Consider the following 18529-nt stretch of genomic DNA (forward strand, 5'->3'; position numbering starts at 1 on the left):
TTATGATCCCAATCCATCAAACAACCCCTTTTTCCTGAATACTTTCAGTATTTTTCTTTAAAAAAAAAAATCCCCTACTCTATACAAGGTAATTACCTATAACATCCAATCTGGATAGGTAAATACATTCTTTCTTATCTCTTCAGTTACATACCCATTAAGCTCACGCCTCTTTTAAAATCAAGAAAAACAAAAGTTCAGCAAGACCAGCCAACAATGAGTTGAATCTTGACCATGTATATATAATTCTGTACCTAAAATCCCCATAAATCTCTGAAAATGTCTTTCATCATCTGTACACCATAGACAACACTGATTATTATAATTAGATTTTATTTTAGTGATCTTTTCATGTATATTATTTTAGCATCTATTATTTTCTTATTTCTGCTTATTTCAACTCATCTAAGCTTGTCTTATAATATTTCTTGGAATTCCTCAGTTTCTTATGTTGCAATAAATATTCCATTAGCCGTTGCCTCATTCATGAATAATCACCTGGCTTCAGATTTTGTGTTATTATATGTTCTGCTGTGAATATTTAAGTATAAATGTAACTGTCATTATTGTTTTTATCTTTTTTGTGGAAGGGAGGGTAGTTATATATACTGTAGTAGATCTCTAGGTCAAAGCTTCTTAAATTGTGGGTCTCAACTCCATATGAGATCATGAAACTGAATGGACGGGTCATGAAATTATTTATTATCAATAAACATTTTCTTTGCATGCCTTTTTCATATACCTATATATCTGGTATCATGTAAAAATTTCTCAGGAGAAAAGGAGTGAAAAAAGTTTAAGAAGCATCATTCTAGGTCAGAGTATATTAAGAGGTTTTTTTTTTCTCACAAAATTTAAAATAGTTTTCTAGAAGAGATGAACTAGTTTACAGCTCTATCGATAGTATATTTATACATCTGTATTCTCATAGCTTCTCTAATACTATTTCTGTCTTTTGTCATCTCTGCTTATTTGTTGAGTGTGAAGTAGAATCTCAGAACTGCTTCGTTTGGAATTAATTTTATCATTATTATATATTTAGAGAAATATTTCATTAGGGTTTTGGTAGTTTGCAATCATTCTTTTAGAAATTGTTCATATATACACATATATATATTTATATCTTTTACCATTTATTTATTGGGGAATTACATAATGTTTGTTTCTTGAGCTTTCTTTTATAAGGTATATTTATGTTAAATTCCTAGGAGTACTTTATAATCTTTCTGAAGAGTCTTTTGTAAGTGGTCTTTTTTCATCAGATGAATTAAGATTTTCTGCCCCCAACTCACCTGCTGATTCTACAATTTACTTTGTTATCTCAGACAAAACTGCTATTTGCCTGCTTTTTCAGGGTTCCCAGATAGGCCAGCTGTGGGAAGAGAAAGAGAAATGGTTTTTGCTCTAATGTCTCAATCAAGTCACATTCTGTGTCACTGGCACTGCAGAAATAGATGCCACTGTCTTTGGGATCCAAATCAATTACTTCAAGCGTAGAAGATTTTCTATCTGGGCGATTGATGAGAAACTTAGTTTCATCAAACTCCTTCTCATAGCTGGCTGTGGTGCCCTCATTGGCAGTAGCAATCAGTACCAAGCTCTGTTGGGGAAGCTGACGATACCAGTACATGAAAGTTAATTGACTGTCAATTTGATGACAATGGATCAATGCAGAAGATCCTTTCTTCCAGATATCTCTGCTTGATTGCTGAGCTATGAGAGCCCCAAGACCAGAACCTTGAGAGATAAAGAACAACATCAATTATTGCAGGCATCTAAACTAGCAATCAAACAAATATCCATAATGGAATTTTTTTTCTCTTCACTATCATTGTCATTTCTCTAGTATCCCTCAAACCCTGTTTTCTCTCTTTTGTTGATAGCCTGGCCATCCAAATCTCCCTTACCACCCAATTGCCCTCCCTTAATGCTCTCTGGCTCTCATATAGAACATGCACTTCACCCCATCATGACTCCATCCCCAGATCTCCAAGATTTCTGGCACATACTGGGTCCTAGAAGGAACAGAAGACTCAGCATCTTCAGGAAGATTGCACTCCTTTCTCAAAGGAGAGACTATGATGAATTGAAACTCCGGTTCTTTTCTCTTGGTAAATTTTACCCAATGTTCTCTTCTGCTCTCTAGTGGAGGTCTCTCACCAGTTTACTCAGCATCGCCATAATTATAACTCAACTTGTATCAATTCTTCCTTTTGTTGCAGCTATTCAGAATCAGGAAGGTCAGTATTTTCTCCATAAATCCAGAATAACTTCCCCTTCTTCAAATACTACATATCTCACTAAATTGCTACTGCAGTCAATGACGTAGTATTTATAAATCTTTTTCTTGACATAAATCCCATATAAATCAGTCATATTTTTTCACATTTTCATAATATAAGTCCTCAAGGGGCTGGTTTTTTCCTGGTCTTTGTATTATCAGTGCACATAGTAGGTGCTTGTTGATTGACCACTTTTCATAAAGTAATCATGTCCAGAGCATAATAGGTACGTCTAGTAAGAGAATTCTCCCTACCTGGAGGTCGAGGAGATAGAGACAGAAACAGACCTATACACACACGGAGAACTTGGATTCATTTGGATTCATTGGATTCACTGGATTCATGTGTTTGCATTTATATAGCATTTTAAGGTTTACAAAGTACCTTATAAATACTCTGCTATTTTATTCACACAACAACCCTGGGTAATATATGTTGTCTCTCTCCTCATTTTACAAGTTAAAAACTAAGGCAGATAAAAAATTAGTCCCTTGTTCAGGGTTACATAGCCAATCAGTATCTAAATTGGACTTGAACTCAGGTCTCCTCAACACAGGTCCAACACTCTATCTACTATGCCATCCAGATACCTTTCTATCCTCCATTACTCCTACTTCTAGTCATTTGTGGCATTTCAATGCCCAGCAGAGTCCCTTGTTCATAGCAAGTACTTAATTATCATTTGTGAATTGAATAATCCTAGATTAATCAATAATCCATAATCAGACTTTTTATTGCACCTGGGACAAGTAGCAGTGTCTAGGAGAGGAGCAGATTGTAGGTTTAATTGGGGTTTGACCATGAGGAAGATAAGCTTACTTGCTAAGGAGGATTAAGTCTCCCTGTTGTCAATGACACAAGGTAGACTAGGTGGGCAAAGTCATGGGCAGTGTTGTTAGGCATCTTTTAAACATTCCCCACTGATCAAAGATAGAGTCACCCCTCCCTAATGTGGCTCTGGGTGTAGTGATGGACATTTATTCAGTGGCTTCTAGAAGACTGACCTGAGCATGTGTTAGGAATAAATTTGTGTAAAGAAGTTGGGATAAAGGGGGAGAGTGGAGAGGGAGAAGATGCAGGAGAGGATATTCTTTAAGCATAATCACAAATAAAAAGCATTTGGTGGTTAAAATATACTGAGAGCTGGCTCTGCCACCCCTGACAGAGTAGTCCACAATCCTAGCACCTAACACCTTTTGTAGAGGATGATGCAAAAGTTTCATAGGACCAGAGATTTAGAGTGGGTAGACACTTTGGTTGTCATATAATAAACAATCAACATCCCACATTTAAGAGTTAATGCTCTACCCCACTCTCAAAAGGCTACTGAGCTTGAAGCTATAACCCTACTTCCTCTTCCAGGGAGGGAGGAACTGGGAGGAGCCCTGTCTGGGACTAGGAAGAGTGTGGAGGGAAAAGAAAGAAAATTTGTGTACAGAAAAGAGTTGACTCTACAATGCTGTGGATAGATGCCAGCACAGAGATAGACAGCAGAGTCCCAAGGCTTGTGGATTGGATCTTCAGTGTTGATGGTGATGCTTTAGGCCAATCTATAAGGAATTTATGTTTTGGCAATCCAGTAATATCAAAAGCCTTGTTGTTCTGGAAATATGCCAGTGACTCTATTTCTTTCTCTAGGATCTGTCGGTACCAGTAAAGACCAAAGTGTCCATAAAGAGAGACACAGGCCAATGTCACTGTCTGTCTTGCTTTTGTAATAAGCAATTTGGGGACCTGGATGATCCCAGAATTTGTAAATCCTGCATGAGAAAGAGATAGAAGCATTGAGTCAGGGAAAGGAATGTCAATAACTGATAAGTGTAGGGTTTCCAGTGTCCTCAGACCTCACTTGCTCCCAGTAGAAAAATGGAAACCAATGAAAGAACCTGATGCCCATGTCAGAGACAAAGCAAGAATGGATCATCTCACAAGCTCAGGGGTCTGGTATCTGGAAGTAGAGATCTGAGATCACCAGCTTCAATGAGCGGGATTTCTCTCTGATGTCATTATCTCTGTCACTTCCACTTCCAGAGAAGAGCACTCTCTATGGAACAAGGTAGGGAAACTTCAATCCTTTTGCAAACACAAATGGTATCAGTCTCTGGACTCTGTGATTATATGAATACATTAAGACTCTAAGCAATTCATCAAGGCTCAATTCATTCCATCTCTTTCAAGAGCCAGTTCAGTATTTAGCACTGTGTAGATGTAGATTATTCTTAATTTACTCTGTTTCTATTGTCTTTCTAAATCACTTTACATTTGTTATTGTTATATATTTACTTTTAGGATACAAAGCTTCAGGGCATCCCTCCAATAATTAAGTGAGGAAGAAGTTAGGAGTTCTAAACACAACTACTACAAAGAAAACTACAGAGATTAACTTCAGAAGTCAGGAAGTATTGTCTCAGTGGAATTTTAGACAAATATAAAAAAAAGAATTGAAAGTGTTCATCTTTAAAGTGATTAATGGGAAAATGAAGAAATAATTAAACTTAAATTAATGAATAGGAAAATATCTAATTGTAATCAGAAAAAATGTTATTTTAATTTGTAAAGATCTATAAAAATGAGCTAAATTAATTACATATGTTTATATTCTTAAAACTTATTCTACAAAAATCACCTTTTTAAATTTATTGCATCCAAAATATATTAATTAAGTGATTGTTTCATCGAAAGCACTGGGAATACAACAATAAAATAAGACATGTGCCTTCAAAGTTTTCACAATACAGTGATCTTTTATTTTTTCTCTTTGAATAAAAGTTTTATTTTGAAAAAAATATACTCAGAAATCCCAGGATATGATTTTCTAAGACCTGTTGAAGAGATAATGATACTTCTATTTCAAATCCATTTTAGAAATAGATTTTTGTGAACACTGGACAAAATACAGTAGGAGAGAGCTACTAATGCCATATGAGTGATTCAAAGAAGAATTAGACACACTCTGTCTTTATGGAGTTTATTAGGGTAAGTAACATGAGTAGAGATTTTATACACCATAATATAATAGAGAATCTGTATTTTTCACTCTTGGAGTTTGAGTCTCTTTTGTAGGATTATTTGTGGAAATGAAAGCTATTTCTGGGAGTAGGCCTAGGTTGGAGCTATTAAAATAGTTATTAAGACAAGTGACAAGTAGTGACTTTTTCATCAAATGTCCAAGATTTTGATAAATCCTTTGGCAAAGTCTCTTGTAAAATCTGCTTTTCGTGCAGAGATGATGTGCACTATTTTATTAGAGATGTAATTTCTGTAAATTTAGGAAAATTTGGAGAAAAGACAAGAGTAACTTCTTGGATTTTGTTTTTAAGGTCTTTCTTTCTCTTTCCATTTTTGACTTCTCTGGCAAGATAAAAATTATTGCTTGACAGCTGTTTCTGATAACTTATCAGATATTTATTCTATTGCTTTAAATTTGCAAACCTCTATTAAGCCTCACCTGATCTGTTTTTAATATCAGCACTGCCACTCTCACAGATCAGTGGTATGTGTGAAGCTTAGATGTGACCAGATAACTCTGACATTGAGATATGATTGCATTGTTGGGATCTTCTAAGATTTTCCTTCAATTGCCTCATAATTTCTTCCTTGTGCAGCTTTAGAAGCAGTTTCTTTTTTGAACCATTCAATTTTTTCCTATGTTCAATTTCACCAATTTTATTTTTTTGATCATCAATTACTTTGCTGGATATAGCTTTGACATCTTGACAACTTTTGATTTTGCAGGTGTTTGTTGCTCTCAACTTTAACTATCTCAAGATTTTTTGGAGTTTCGTCAATTTCCTCATTTGTGCTTATTTCCCTTTATCTTTGTAAAATACAGTTTCTTGAATTTCTCTTGTGGTTTGTCTTTTGTGCCTCAATTTAAGATCATGTTTCTTATTTTCTCCTACAGTAAGAGCACCCACTTATCCTGCGATAGCTAGATAGAATTTATGATTTGGAAGCAATCTTTAATGTTTAAATTTAACTGGTTTGTTGTTCAGTTATTTGTTTTGTCTGAGTCTTTATGATAATTTTGAGTTTTCTTGGAAAAATAATGGAATGGTTTGCCATTTTCTTCTCCAGATCATTTTACAAACAAGGAAACTGAGGCAAAGAGTTAAGTGCTTTGCCCAGGGCCAGACATCTAGTAAGTGTCTGAGGCCTAATTTGAACACAATTCTTCCCAATTATAGATATATACTGCACCACTTAACTTCTGTCATTAGCTAAATTAGTAAAGAATTATTTTTGAGGAAATTTAGAGAGATGACTCCTAACATAATTACTCTAAATAAACATATCTGGTTATCTTTTCCACTCTTTTTCTGCTTATACTTAAGAGCACTAGTAGAGGACCTTTCATGAGCAAACAAAATTAATAAAAAAATTCTCAACTCCAAAAGACAATTTTAATTGTACTAAGAGAACTTGAAATAAGATTTTATTACCGAGAGTTACTATGAGGAGAAGCAATAATCTTCAAGTCATTGTCACCAAAATAAGAAAATAATCAGAAAAAAAAACTATTCAGAAACTATTGGATTCTCAAATTAAAGTTCCAGTATTACAATCCAGTATTGGATTGTAATTTTGCAAAGTAATTCATGGTAACCCATCAGAAATCATCTGATTACTTCTTCAATGATGACTTAGGCCCTGGGGCTCCCTCAAGTCCTCTGAGTTGTCAATGAGAAATCCCAGAAAAGAGTTCCCATTGTCATTTCCAAGCAACATACCCTGGAATTTAAGAGTCTATATTGAATCTTCAGGATAGAATATAATCCTTCAAGTCATTCAACTGAGAACAGAATCAACCCAATCTCACGTAGAGCTCTTTTATTCAAGAGATACTGTCTCCTCCCCTTTTCTTTGACTTATCAGGAACAAAGATGGCCAGAAATGAAGGGACATATTTCAGGACCACTGCCTATCCCTTCTCTGTGATCAGGTGCCTAAGAAATTCAGTGAGCCCAAAACTCATAAGGCCTGTGGAAGAAGAGAGAATCTGAGAAACATGGTAAAGAAAATGATAAATACTTATATTTACCAAGTCCATGTTGGAGACTTCTCAATAGTACAAAGCTCATCTGTACCCAAGAAGCAGATGGGACTTCCAGAAGAAGGATCTGATACCTCATAAAGGCAGGAAGAGTCCAACTAACCTTCATGATTACCTAATCTAAGACTATCATGATGAAGACCACCATCACCCCTTTTATAGGGAAGAAGCTAAGATCCAGAGAAGAAAGTTATGTTTGCCTTTGTCCCATAATTTGTAAGAGTATTTGAAACACACCTTTTCTAGCCCCAACAAGTCTTTTGGGTAATCAATCTGCATCTCCTTAACTCTCATTGATTATTCCTTTTCCATTTTCTATTTCCAAGCAAATACACATGCAATTCTTCTATATGACATCTCCTCAAATACTTAAAAGATAGTTGTTGTATGCTCCTGAAGTTTTCAGCTGATTCCCTCAACTTAATCAGTGCTCCTATGACCTTGTGTTAATTTAGTTTGTGTCTCCTGATCATATGTAAGATCCTTACATTCAAATATATCATTATTGTAAATTGTATTAAATCCCAGAATTTGAGCCAGTCCCATAGACAGAATTAGAATAGTTTGCCTATTGTATTCATCAAGATGAATGTTTTCCTTTTACTCTGCATTTCAAGAAAAAAGAACAATCATGACAAAACATTTATTGCACCTATAATTCAACATCTAAAAAAACCAATTTTGCCTTTCTTTATTTGTTAACAAACAGTTCTGCCTAGAAGAATCTGCCTAACAAATAGATATCTTTACTAAAGACTGAATTTATAGGAAGTAGACTTCAAATGAAATAAAATCGGTTTGGATTCTGCACTGGGGAGGAAGGCTTGATCAAGAAAAATGATTGCACAGCTTGACACTTCAGAGTTTTAAGAAGAAAAGATATAAAATGACCATCTTGAATAGTGCAGAGAAAACTATTTGGAAGCAAAGGGCTGATGATACTTCAGTTCCTTCTTTTATAATATAAAAGAGGTGTACTAGATAGTCTCTGACATTTCTTATAGCTCTAAATTGTATACAATCTGTAAAAATGGAAATGTAAGGGTTTTGATGTAACGAGACAATTCATTGAAAATATTTCATTGCCCTTACATGTAGAAAGAAACTAAAAAGTCACTGAAGGGATGGCCACCTCTCTTGTTTGAGCCAGGGAGTTGGCTCTGTCTACTATGTCCCAGACCAGGAGACACTCAGTGGGGAGAGCCCTTTACTCTTGACAGATTGAAGCAAGAGAGAAATTCCTGCTTGCTTGAATATCATACTTTCTGAAATCTGAGGTGAAGATATTTAAGGCTTTCTCAATCAATGAAAAAATTTTGTAATACTTGGTGTTGATCCAAATAACAGTCATCATTGATACTGCCCTGTTCTATTGCTTATAAATGGTCCTTATAATTGAAATGGACATTCTATGTAGAACCCCTTTATTTTCCAGAATGGAAACTGCATTTCAGAGAGGCTAAAACAATTACCCAAAGTCATATGGATAATAAGCATCAATTTTTATTTGAATTCCAGTATTAATTCCCTGATCATAGTTATCATTGTTGTTGTTTAGTTAATTAGTTAGTTCAACCCTTTATGACTGCATTTGGAGTTTTCTTGGCGAAGATATTGGAGTGGTTTGTCATTTCCTTCTCCAGCTCATTTTACAAATGAGGAAACTGAGGTAACAGAGTTAAGTGACCTGCCCAGAAACACAAAACTAATAAGTTTCTGAAGTCAGATATGAACTTAGGAAAATGAATCTTCCTGACTCCGGGCCACCTAATTATTAGCATTTAATTAGCACTTTAAGGTTTGCAAAAGATTTTACATATATTAACATATTTTATCCTCACAACAACTTTGGGAACTAGGTACTATTATTATCCTCATTTTATGGATGAGGAAACTGAAGTGGACACAGGTTAAGTAACGTGGCCAAAATCATATAACTAATAAGTATCTGAGGCAGGATTTGAGCAGTCTATCTGATTTTAAGCTCATTATTCTAGCCACTGCACAGCTTAGATGCCTTAAATACATGTAACCTCTACTACCATCTTCTGAAGATTGCTTTGACTCTTAACAATTCTATGATTTTATGATTATGTGAGTATGGTCCCAATTTATAGATGGGAAAACTGAGATTCAAATGGGTGAATTGATGTATTCAAAGTCTTATGAATAGTATGTGTTGTGTAGGAAATATTCTCCAAATAATTCTTTCCCTAAGAGCTATAGCTGCTCCCCATGGAGCATTTTTATATTACTAGATTTCATTATGCTAATGCACATAGGGAATTATAATTTTATATTACTGATTTCATTATGCTAATGCACATAGGGAATTATAATTTTATATTACTGATTTCATTATGCTAATGCACATAGGGAATTATAATTTTTATAACTCTAGTCATTCGCAAGAAAAGAAAACTTTCCAGAAGAACAAAAGATAAAGCAGAAGCCAAACATCCAGGTGGAAGAACCATTCAGTATCTGTTAGAGATGATTACAGTAGGAGTCTCTTTGGTTTTTGGATTAAAGTCTCATTAGTTTTTGATGCCTTCTGTGACAATGGCTGGGGAGTATAAGTTGCTGTGGAACTCCTGTGAGGAAAAACAAAGGAGATAAAGGGATGCTTTTCATGAAGTGATTAATTCTTACAGTTTATATTTAACCCTTTAAAAGATTTGGGATCAGAGTCCTGGAATTCAAATCTTGACTTGCAAACTTACTATCCAGCAGGCCTTACACAAATCACTTCATCTTTCTGAGCCTCACTTTACTTGGGTGTAAAAAGAGAGAGCTGGGCTATCTGATTGCTGATGAAGTTTACAATTCTAAATCTATGACTTTGTTATTGAAGATCATCTGTCTCTATCTCTAATACTCTTTGTTGAGGCTGTTGTATAGTTATTTTCCAGTTATAGTTAATTCTTCATGATGGCATATAGGGTTTTCTTGGCAGAAATACTAAAGTTATTTGCCATTTTCTTTTCCAGCTCATTTTGCAGATAAGAAAACTGAAGCAAACTGGGTTAAGTGACTTAACCACGATCACACCGCTAGTAAGTATCTGAGATCAGATTTGAACTCAAGAAGATTAGTGGTCTTCCTGACTCTAGACTAGTGCTCTGTCTAACTGGTCGTTTCACTAACACTAACACTAACTGCCTAACACTCTGCTGAATCCCAAACCTTTCCATTTCCTTTACTTCCCACTCTAACTCCCCTGGAACCCGGTAGCACAACCTAGTTTAGATACCTACAATTTTTTCTTAATGATTTGTCCCCATCCATATAGATATGTTTTTTCTGTTTCCTGAGCTGGTGAAGATTTGTACATAGACAGGTGTTAGTTTGCAGCACTGTGGTTAAGCTGCTGGCACAGAAATAAAGGGCTGAATCCTCTATTTCTACAGGTTCGATGTTCAGACTACAAGGTAAGCCCCTGGGCCACTCAGTGAAAAATAAGGGCTTGGATATTCCTGAACTATGGATGACTTGTTTATCATCACGATATTCCAACAATTTCAATTTTTGTCCTGTGAGCCATTGATACCAGTACACATAATTATGTCCTTTCATCGGATCACATCTCAGAACCACCTTTTGTTTCCTCTCTTTGACCAGGCTTCTTGGGGTCTGAAAAATTCCAGCATCTGCAAAGCCTGTGGAGTAAGGAGACAGAGATCTAGAGGTTCTAAAGGAGGAAAGTTGGAAGCCAGGTCTGGCAAGTTCAAGATAACGATTTCCCACTTGTGCTCAAGACTCACCTTCCTTCAGGACACAAATGACCAGATAGTAGAAGAGTTTGGTATCCATAGTGGTGACAAGAAAGGCATGAGGTATCGCCCGGCTTCTAGAATATAGCTATTATCTGAGGCTTCCTAGTTCTCCAATTGGTTGTGTTTCTCTGTGACGTGATATTACCCATAGACCCCCATACACATTTAGGTGTTTTATATCTCACAGAGAAATGGAGGAGAGATACTTTCTCAATACATTATAACGCATTCTTCTCATGGTTGCCTAAAATGTACACCCTTTTTCCTTTCTGTGCTAATAAATATTTTAGTGACTTTCCAGGATCTATGAAAATAAACTTTAAACTTCTTAACAAGTAGCTATCTGCCCCAAATTTTGTCCTAATCTGCCTCTCCATCTCTATACCAGACTCACTTTCCTGACCTTTATTTCCTTGTCCTTCTGTATATTCTTTATAAGCTTGTCTATAGTATTTTGTATAAAAGAGAAAGGGCTTTACTGAGAAATATTTTGTTTACATGGTCTTCCTTTTCTCTTCCCTAGTTTTCTTTTTCAGAGAGAAATTACAATTCCACTCCCCTCATCTTCAATTCTTACCCTTACTCCATCTTTTTTTAACTCTTTTATCCAAACGAGTTAAGTGGAAAGGCTCTTCTGTAATGGGAATAGTAACACGTAGGTCCTCACCCTACCAATATGTAGCTTATTCATGATCTTAGACATTTTGGTGTCTTTTAAGGCTTCCATTTTTTCATGTTTGCAAAAGGAACAGGTCACAATAGACAGATAATATTTAGAATCCCGCAAAGCTCTAAATTTATGATTCACTGATCTAGCAGGCTCTTTTGTCTTTGAAATTCTATAGTTCTGAGAATCACAAACTCTGCCCTTTTATTTTATTTGATCTAATATTAGATTATGCTCCTCCCTTAGCACTTTTGCCCTTTCTTCATCTGCCTTCCCTACTTGTTCAATCATTTTTCAGTCATGTTTGACCCTTCATGATGCCATTTAGGGTTTTCTTGGCAAAGATATTGGAGTAATTTGCCATTTCTTTCTCCAACTCATTTTACTGATAAGGAAACTAAGGCAAACAGGGATAAAGGTCACAAAGTTAGTAAGTGTCTGAGACTAGATTTGACCTCAAATTAGTTTTCCTGATTCCAAACCTGGTATTCTATTGCCTGGCTTTCCATCTCAGATCCACAGCCATTCCTAATCACCATACTCATTCATATCAAAACTTAGAATGACCTTATCAAGAGCCACTTTTGACTCAACACCTGGTTCTCAATTATGTTCCATGTGACTCACCCATGTTTTTAGGGACTAATGCTTAAATTCTTTCTGTAAAGGAAGTTACTGTGACCACAAACCAACTTGCATGGAGAAGACTCCTTACAAGACAGTGTTGTTGGGCATAAATTAAGAGTGAGGTTTATGTTCCCACTTAAGGTTCTTCTACAGCACTGTGTAAGCTGACTGAACAAAGATATGTAGCTGAGTCTTCCAAACTCAGGGAACTAATGTTAAGGTAACAGAAGTTCATGTTTGGCCGGGAGACTTGGAAATTTTCAGAGACGTCCTTTTCTTTGGTAACATCTGACAACTTAAAGTAACGGAGAAGTTGCTTTAGCTCCCGTCCTGGTTTATGTTGGTACCAGTACATATAATCATAATTATGATCCTGATCACATTTCAGTATTGCTACTTCTCCTGTGCCTTTGATCAGGTATCTTGGGGTTTGAAGAACACTGCAATCTGTCAAACCTGTGGTGGAAGGAGAGAGAAGCTTTAAGAGGAAAGCTAATATTGCAGCCAAAATAGAAAGGTTCAAAATTCATGACCTGTTCTTCTGGCTGAGGACTCACCTGTTCCCAGGAGGCAAATGGCCAGCCAGCCTAAGAGTCTAGTTTCCATGGTGGTCTCAGTACAGGAGGGAGACATCTCTGAAGTCTAGGGCTCTGGTACATTGGGGTGGAGCATCTGTGGGATTAAGGGCTCCAGGGCTCCTCTTGCTCATCAGGTGTGGCTTGTCTGTGGAGAGAGACCTAAGGTCTCTCTGAGACAAGACAGTTCTCTCCCTAAAAGAGGGACTTGCCAACCACTCAGAACAAGGATGAGGTATCTTGAAGCCTTTCTTTGTGGAGGGATCTGGCTGGTCCTCTTTCTTCATTAAGCTGGGTTCCTGGCTTCTAGACAAAACATCCCTCATTCCTCCCCCATTTCTTGCCTTTTCTCATTGATATGTAAGTTATTTGAGGTCAGGAGTTGGTCTTTTTTTGCTTGTATTTATGTCACTGGTACACAGAGAGCACTTAATTAATACATATTTCCTTCTATACTTCTGAGGTTCTTTCTAATTTTAGATTTGTGAACAAAGATTGAGAACATGGATGAGTTTATATCTGAATGAACCATTTCTTTTTTTGCACAAATTTGTTATTGTCCAGTCATATCCAACTCTTCATGACTCCTTTCTTGATAAAGATATTAAAGTGGTTTATCATTTCTTTCTCCAACTCATTTTATAGATTAGGGATCTGAGGCAAAGAGGATTAAGTTACTTGCCCAGGTCGCAAAGCTAGAAATTGTCTGAGGCCAGATTGAACTTGCATATTTTGGACCCCAAGCTTGCTGTTTTATCTAATGTACCACCTCATTGCTTTGCACAAATAAAAACTCAGGATAATATTCAAAGTCTGTTGTGAATATCTATTGATATCAAAATTTCTCTCTGTATCCCTTTTCTTTCTGCTCCCAGAGATCCTTCCCTTATAACAATGAATTTTCTTTTAAAAAATAAAAGGAGGGCAGATAGCTGGTATAGTAGATAGAGCATCAACCCTGAACTAAGGAAGATCTGAGTTCAAATCTGGTCTCAGACACTTAACCCTTCTTAGCTGTGTGATCCTGGGCAAGTCACTTAACCCCAATTGCCTCAGCAAAAAGAGAAAAAGAGAGAGAGAGAGAGAAACAATTTAGTAAAACTGGACATTGCATACAAATGTGTGTATTATATATTATGTTATGTGCATTATATGCAATGGTTTACCCCACCACTTCCCAAAAACACATTCTTGGACAAAGGATTGGGGGAAGATTCCATACCTTTATTCTTTGCAATTTACAAAGACTCAGGCTTCTTAAAGAAATAACCTGCTTAAAAGTAACGGAGAAATCTTTGGGTTTGGTAGAGTTTTATCACTAAAATGATAATAAATAATCAGAGGCTGGTGGGAAAAGCCAGGAATAAAGTACATTTTCTTGATTTCATAGGGGAAGAAGAAAGGTAGTATGTTGAATAACTAGAGAGACAGCCCTGCCAGTCAGGAATTACTGGGCTTAAGTTTAGCCTTTGACACATGCTGTCTAGGTGGTCCTTCATCTCTTGATGTCCCCAAACAATTCACTAAGACTTTGAAATGCTGGTCAGCAGCTAATATGAATTGGCAGAAAATTTTCTCATTGGAAAGTTCCTATATAGGTTCTATAGAGGACCAATTTTTTTAAATGGGAGAAAGGAAGGATTGAAGAATGTTGCATATATGAAGTTTTAAAAGCAACATTGTAAGACTCCAAATACACAGAGTTAAATTTTTAAAAAACACCTGGAAAGTCTTCTAGCTCAGGAGCATCATAAATAAAAGTTTCCCTGACCAAAGGGAGAGATGTTTGCCTTCATTCAAGGCAGAGAACATATTGCTACATTCTGCTAGAAAGGATTATTGAGCTTAGGAAACTTGTATTGACACTTTAACTGTTTCTTAAGAGTTGAAGAAATTTGTGCCTAATACAACCAGACTATGGTAATCAGAATTAAACTGATTAAGAATCCAGTGTGGAGACTAGGGTCTTCCTACAAAATGCCTCTTATAGCTTCAGAAGGAAAATAGAATTGAAGCTCTAAACTATAAACTAGATACCTCCTCTCTCTTCCTCCATCAAATCTCTCTCTCTCTCTTTCTCTCTTTCTCTCTCTCTCTCTCTCTCTCTCTCTCTCTCTCTCTCTCTCTCTCTCTCTCTCTCTCTCTCCTCTTTCCCATTCCTCTCTCAGCTGCAGTCATAGACCTGCCCTGGAGATGGGCTGAGCTTCTTAAAAGCCACAATGTCCCTGAGAATAGAGTTTGGTTGTTAGGGATGCATAAGGTTTGTAACAAGAGAACAGGTGACTCTGCAGTACTGTGAGCCCCAGAGCTTACTCTGCCACTGGCACAGAGATAGATAGCCGAGTCCCTCAAACTTGCAGATGAGATATCAAGATAACAAAGGGAAGTAGTTGGTCGACTGCCTTGGAAGTTGTCCGGAGTGCTGTTTATCCGTGCCATGTATTTGTTATGAAAGAAAAGTATCATCTTTGGTTCTTGCCCTATTTCTTGATGGTACCAGTACATATTGTCTTCTTCCTCATCCTGCTCACATCTCAGTACCACAGGCTGCTTGACCTCTGTAACCAGGTATCTGGGGGTTTGGGCAACTTTGCCATTTGTGAAACCTGTGATGGAAGGAGACAGAAGTTAGAAAACCGTGAGGAAAATCTTCCAAACTGGGTCCTGGCAAGTACGGGTCAGGCGTTTTCTCTCACTGCCCCAGACTCACCTACTCTGAGGAGACAAACAGCCACAAAGCAGAAAAGACTGGAGCCCATGATTGGATCAGAGCTGCAACTGGGATTTACCTATGTAGGCTATGGTCTGTCATTTGGCATTTCATGTATGAAGGCTGGGCCACTCAGACTCTCTTATCCCCACTGGATGGTTTCTAGGTAACAATGATGTCACTGGCCTTGTTAATCTCCCCTCCCCAAATCGCATCCATCTAAGCAATACTTGGAAATGTACTCCATATCATTCTCTTCCTAGAGAGCAGCATGGGACTAAACAGGTCTTTATAACTCCTGACACATAATAATAGCTTAATTAAATGATTGTTGATTTGGTTAATCAATCTATAAACATTTATTAAATGCCTACTATGTTTCAGGCACTGTAATAATCTCTGTGGTTACAAAAAGAGGCAAAAGACAACTTTTGCCTTCAAGAAGTTCACAATCTAAAAGAAAAACCACATAAACCAAGAGATACAAACTAGCTTTATGCAGGATGAAAAGGAAATAATGAAGAGAGGGAAATCACTATAATCAAGAGGGATTGGAAAAGGCTTCCTATAAAAGATGAGATTTTAGTTGGGAATTAAAGGACTTCAAATTAAAGGACCTGAGTTCTGTTCAGTGTAAGAAGGGTCTCAGGTTACTCCATCTGCCTGCATCATGTCACATACAGATATATCTGTATTGATATGACTCATTTTATCTCTTCAACATCTTTGTTCATCTTTCCTGCTCAAGACTTACACAATTTCCTGAACTCAATACCTTGTCTTATCCTTTTTAGTAGCTCATCATAGATTCCATTTTAGCCCCATCTAGAATGTGGCCAATTAGATCTTCTTATCATCTTCTCTCTCACTTAGATATCCACAGAGATTCCATGGATATCCCAATCATCTATGACTGAAGTTGAAAACTGCTTGCAGAGACAAATCACCGAAGTTAACCTCCAGAACCAGATATTTATCTTTTTTTCCCTTCACTCTCCAAAGATCATCTTCTTGCTTTTTTACAAAATCCTCTGGATTCTAGAGGCAAATGAGACTCAACTCTGTCTGTCCTAGCTCCATCACTACCTAGCTGCTTCTCTTTTCCACCATTCATTTTATCTACCATAAAGAATTCTTTGCTGTCCTATGTCAGCCCCTTTTTCAGTAGTGGGTGGGCAGGAGACAGGAATTATAGGAGGGTGTTTGTCTTTTGTGTTGATTGTATTTATTTTTTGATCCCTGAATTAATTTTAGAGTTCCTAAAACATGAACCTTTACTACTGGGGGCTCTTTTTTGTTTCCTTTCCCCTCTCACCTGATTCCCTTCCCCCCCTCAGACTGTCTCCCCTGGAGGACAATCTCAGTCTCTTCTGCATTTTCAGTGGAGCCACAGAGCCTCCTAGAGGGACAAAGTTGACAAGTCTTTAATGCTTCTTTCTGGTTGGGTTTCCAGGAACAAAAAACCTCTTGGTTACATTTTGACTTGTCTGGATGCTTTTCTGTCAGCCCTTCCTCCCTGCCCTTTTGAATTAAGCCTCAGAATGTTTTACTAATTCTGCCAAAGTCTCCAATTACTATCCACAAACCTTCTTCCCAGTTATCTCTTGCTCGGCTTCTTTATTTTACAAATTCTTTTCCTTTATGTGCATATCTTGACTTCACAGGATTCAGTAAAATGAGAAACTGTCACTAAGATGTTCCTCAAGTCAGTTGTGTAGGGTAAGATTCTCACAGACAGTCCTGCCTCCCAGGCCAGCAGGATGATTGTCTTGAGGAAGGCAAAGAGAGAGCTAGCTATACTTTTTCCCACCCATTCTACCGTGATACTTTGAGTTTGTTATTTGTTACATTTCTACTAGCCTGTGTTATATGCTTATGTAAATTATGTGTAATGCCTCCCATATTGATGGATTTATGTATACCATGTATATCTGTTTCAAATTCTGGCCCATATTGATGGATTTATGTGTACCTGTTTCAAGTGAGCTCCTTCAGAAACCTGCTAATCTGATTTGACGTCCTATTTCCTTTGGTGTTTTCATCTCCCTACCTGAGGTGTCAGGGAAGGCATGATCACCTTTTTGGGAGATTCTCACCTCCTTGAGAAGTCAGGGAGATCATGACCACCCTATGTCCTAAAACAAAAGAAAGGGGGAGATGTTGGAATCTTTACAAACTGCTAACTCATTAGAGTTGATGTTTTGGGCCAGAACCTGAAACAGATATACATGGTATACATAAATCCATCAACATGGGAGGCATTACACATAATTAACATAAGCATATAACACAGGCTAGTAGTAATGTATCAATAACATGAATCAACAGTTTGAATAAAAAGGAATAAATGCAATTGGGTAAGCATAGCAAAAAGAACTTTGGGGGAAAATGGGCATTGTGTCTTTTGCTCTCATTGTTTCAACTCTGATTTTTGAACTTGCCAATATAGACAAAAAGCCTCAGTTCTGATGTTTCAGAAAGAAACAAAAAAGCAGAGAAATTTAAGAAGTAACATATGGAAGATAGATAGATGGATAGTTATATTTACATATATGTGTATATATGTATGTATATATACATATATGCATATACACTGTAGAAAGAATGCATTATTATATTGTTTGGAAAAAATACTTTATCATTTAAATCCAATTTTGTGTCTTTGTACCCAAAAAGTCATCAGACTTCAGTAACTCTGTAGAAATGCCAGAGATGGCTATAAGGAATTTCTTCCAGGTCCTGGATTTACCAAAGCATTCTTGTTTTGGGAGCCCACTTGTTTGGAAATGCATTCAAACTTGTGTTTTGAATTCTCTTCGGGTGGTCTTTGTGCAGTACC

At 36.8% G+C, this 18529-nt stretch overlaps 2 gene segments (V, D, J or C); both read right to left on the reverse strand.

Moving 5' to 3' along the window:
• Positions 1-9777: 9777 nt before the first annotated feature.
• Positions 9778-11647, reverse strand: LOC127538882 (T cell receptor beta variable 18-like). The segment is given in 3 exon segments: positions 9778-9929; positions 10593-10994; positions 11100-11647. Coding segments are annotated over 3 exon segments (453 nt in total).
• An 894-nt stretch (positions 11648-12541) lies between these two features.
• On the reverse strand, positions 12542-13365 carry LOC127538597 (T cell receptor beta variable 28-like). The segment is given in 2 exon segments: positions 12542-12861; positions 12963-13365. Coding segments are annotated over 2 exon segments (396 nt in total).
• Positions 13366-18529: the final 5164 nt, after the last annotated feature.

This window comes from Antechinus flavipes, chromosome 5 (genome assembly GCF_016432865.1).
Source record: "Antechinus flavipes isolate AdamAnt ecotype Samford, QLD, Australia chromosome 5, AdamAnt_v2, whole genome shotgun sequence".
Taxonomy (NCBI): domain Eukaryota; kingdom Metazoa; phylum Chordata; class Mammalia; order Dasyuromorphia; family Dasyuridae; genus Antechinus; species Antechinus flavipes.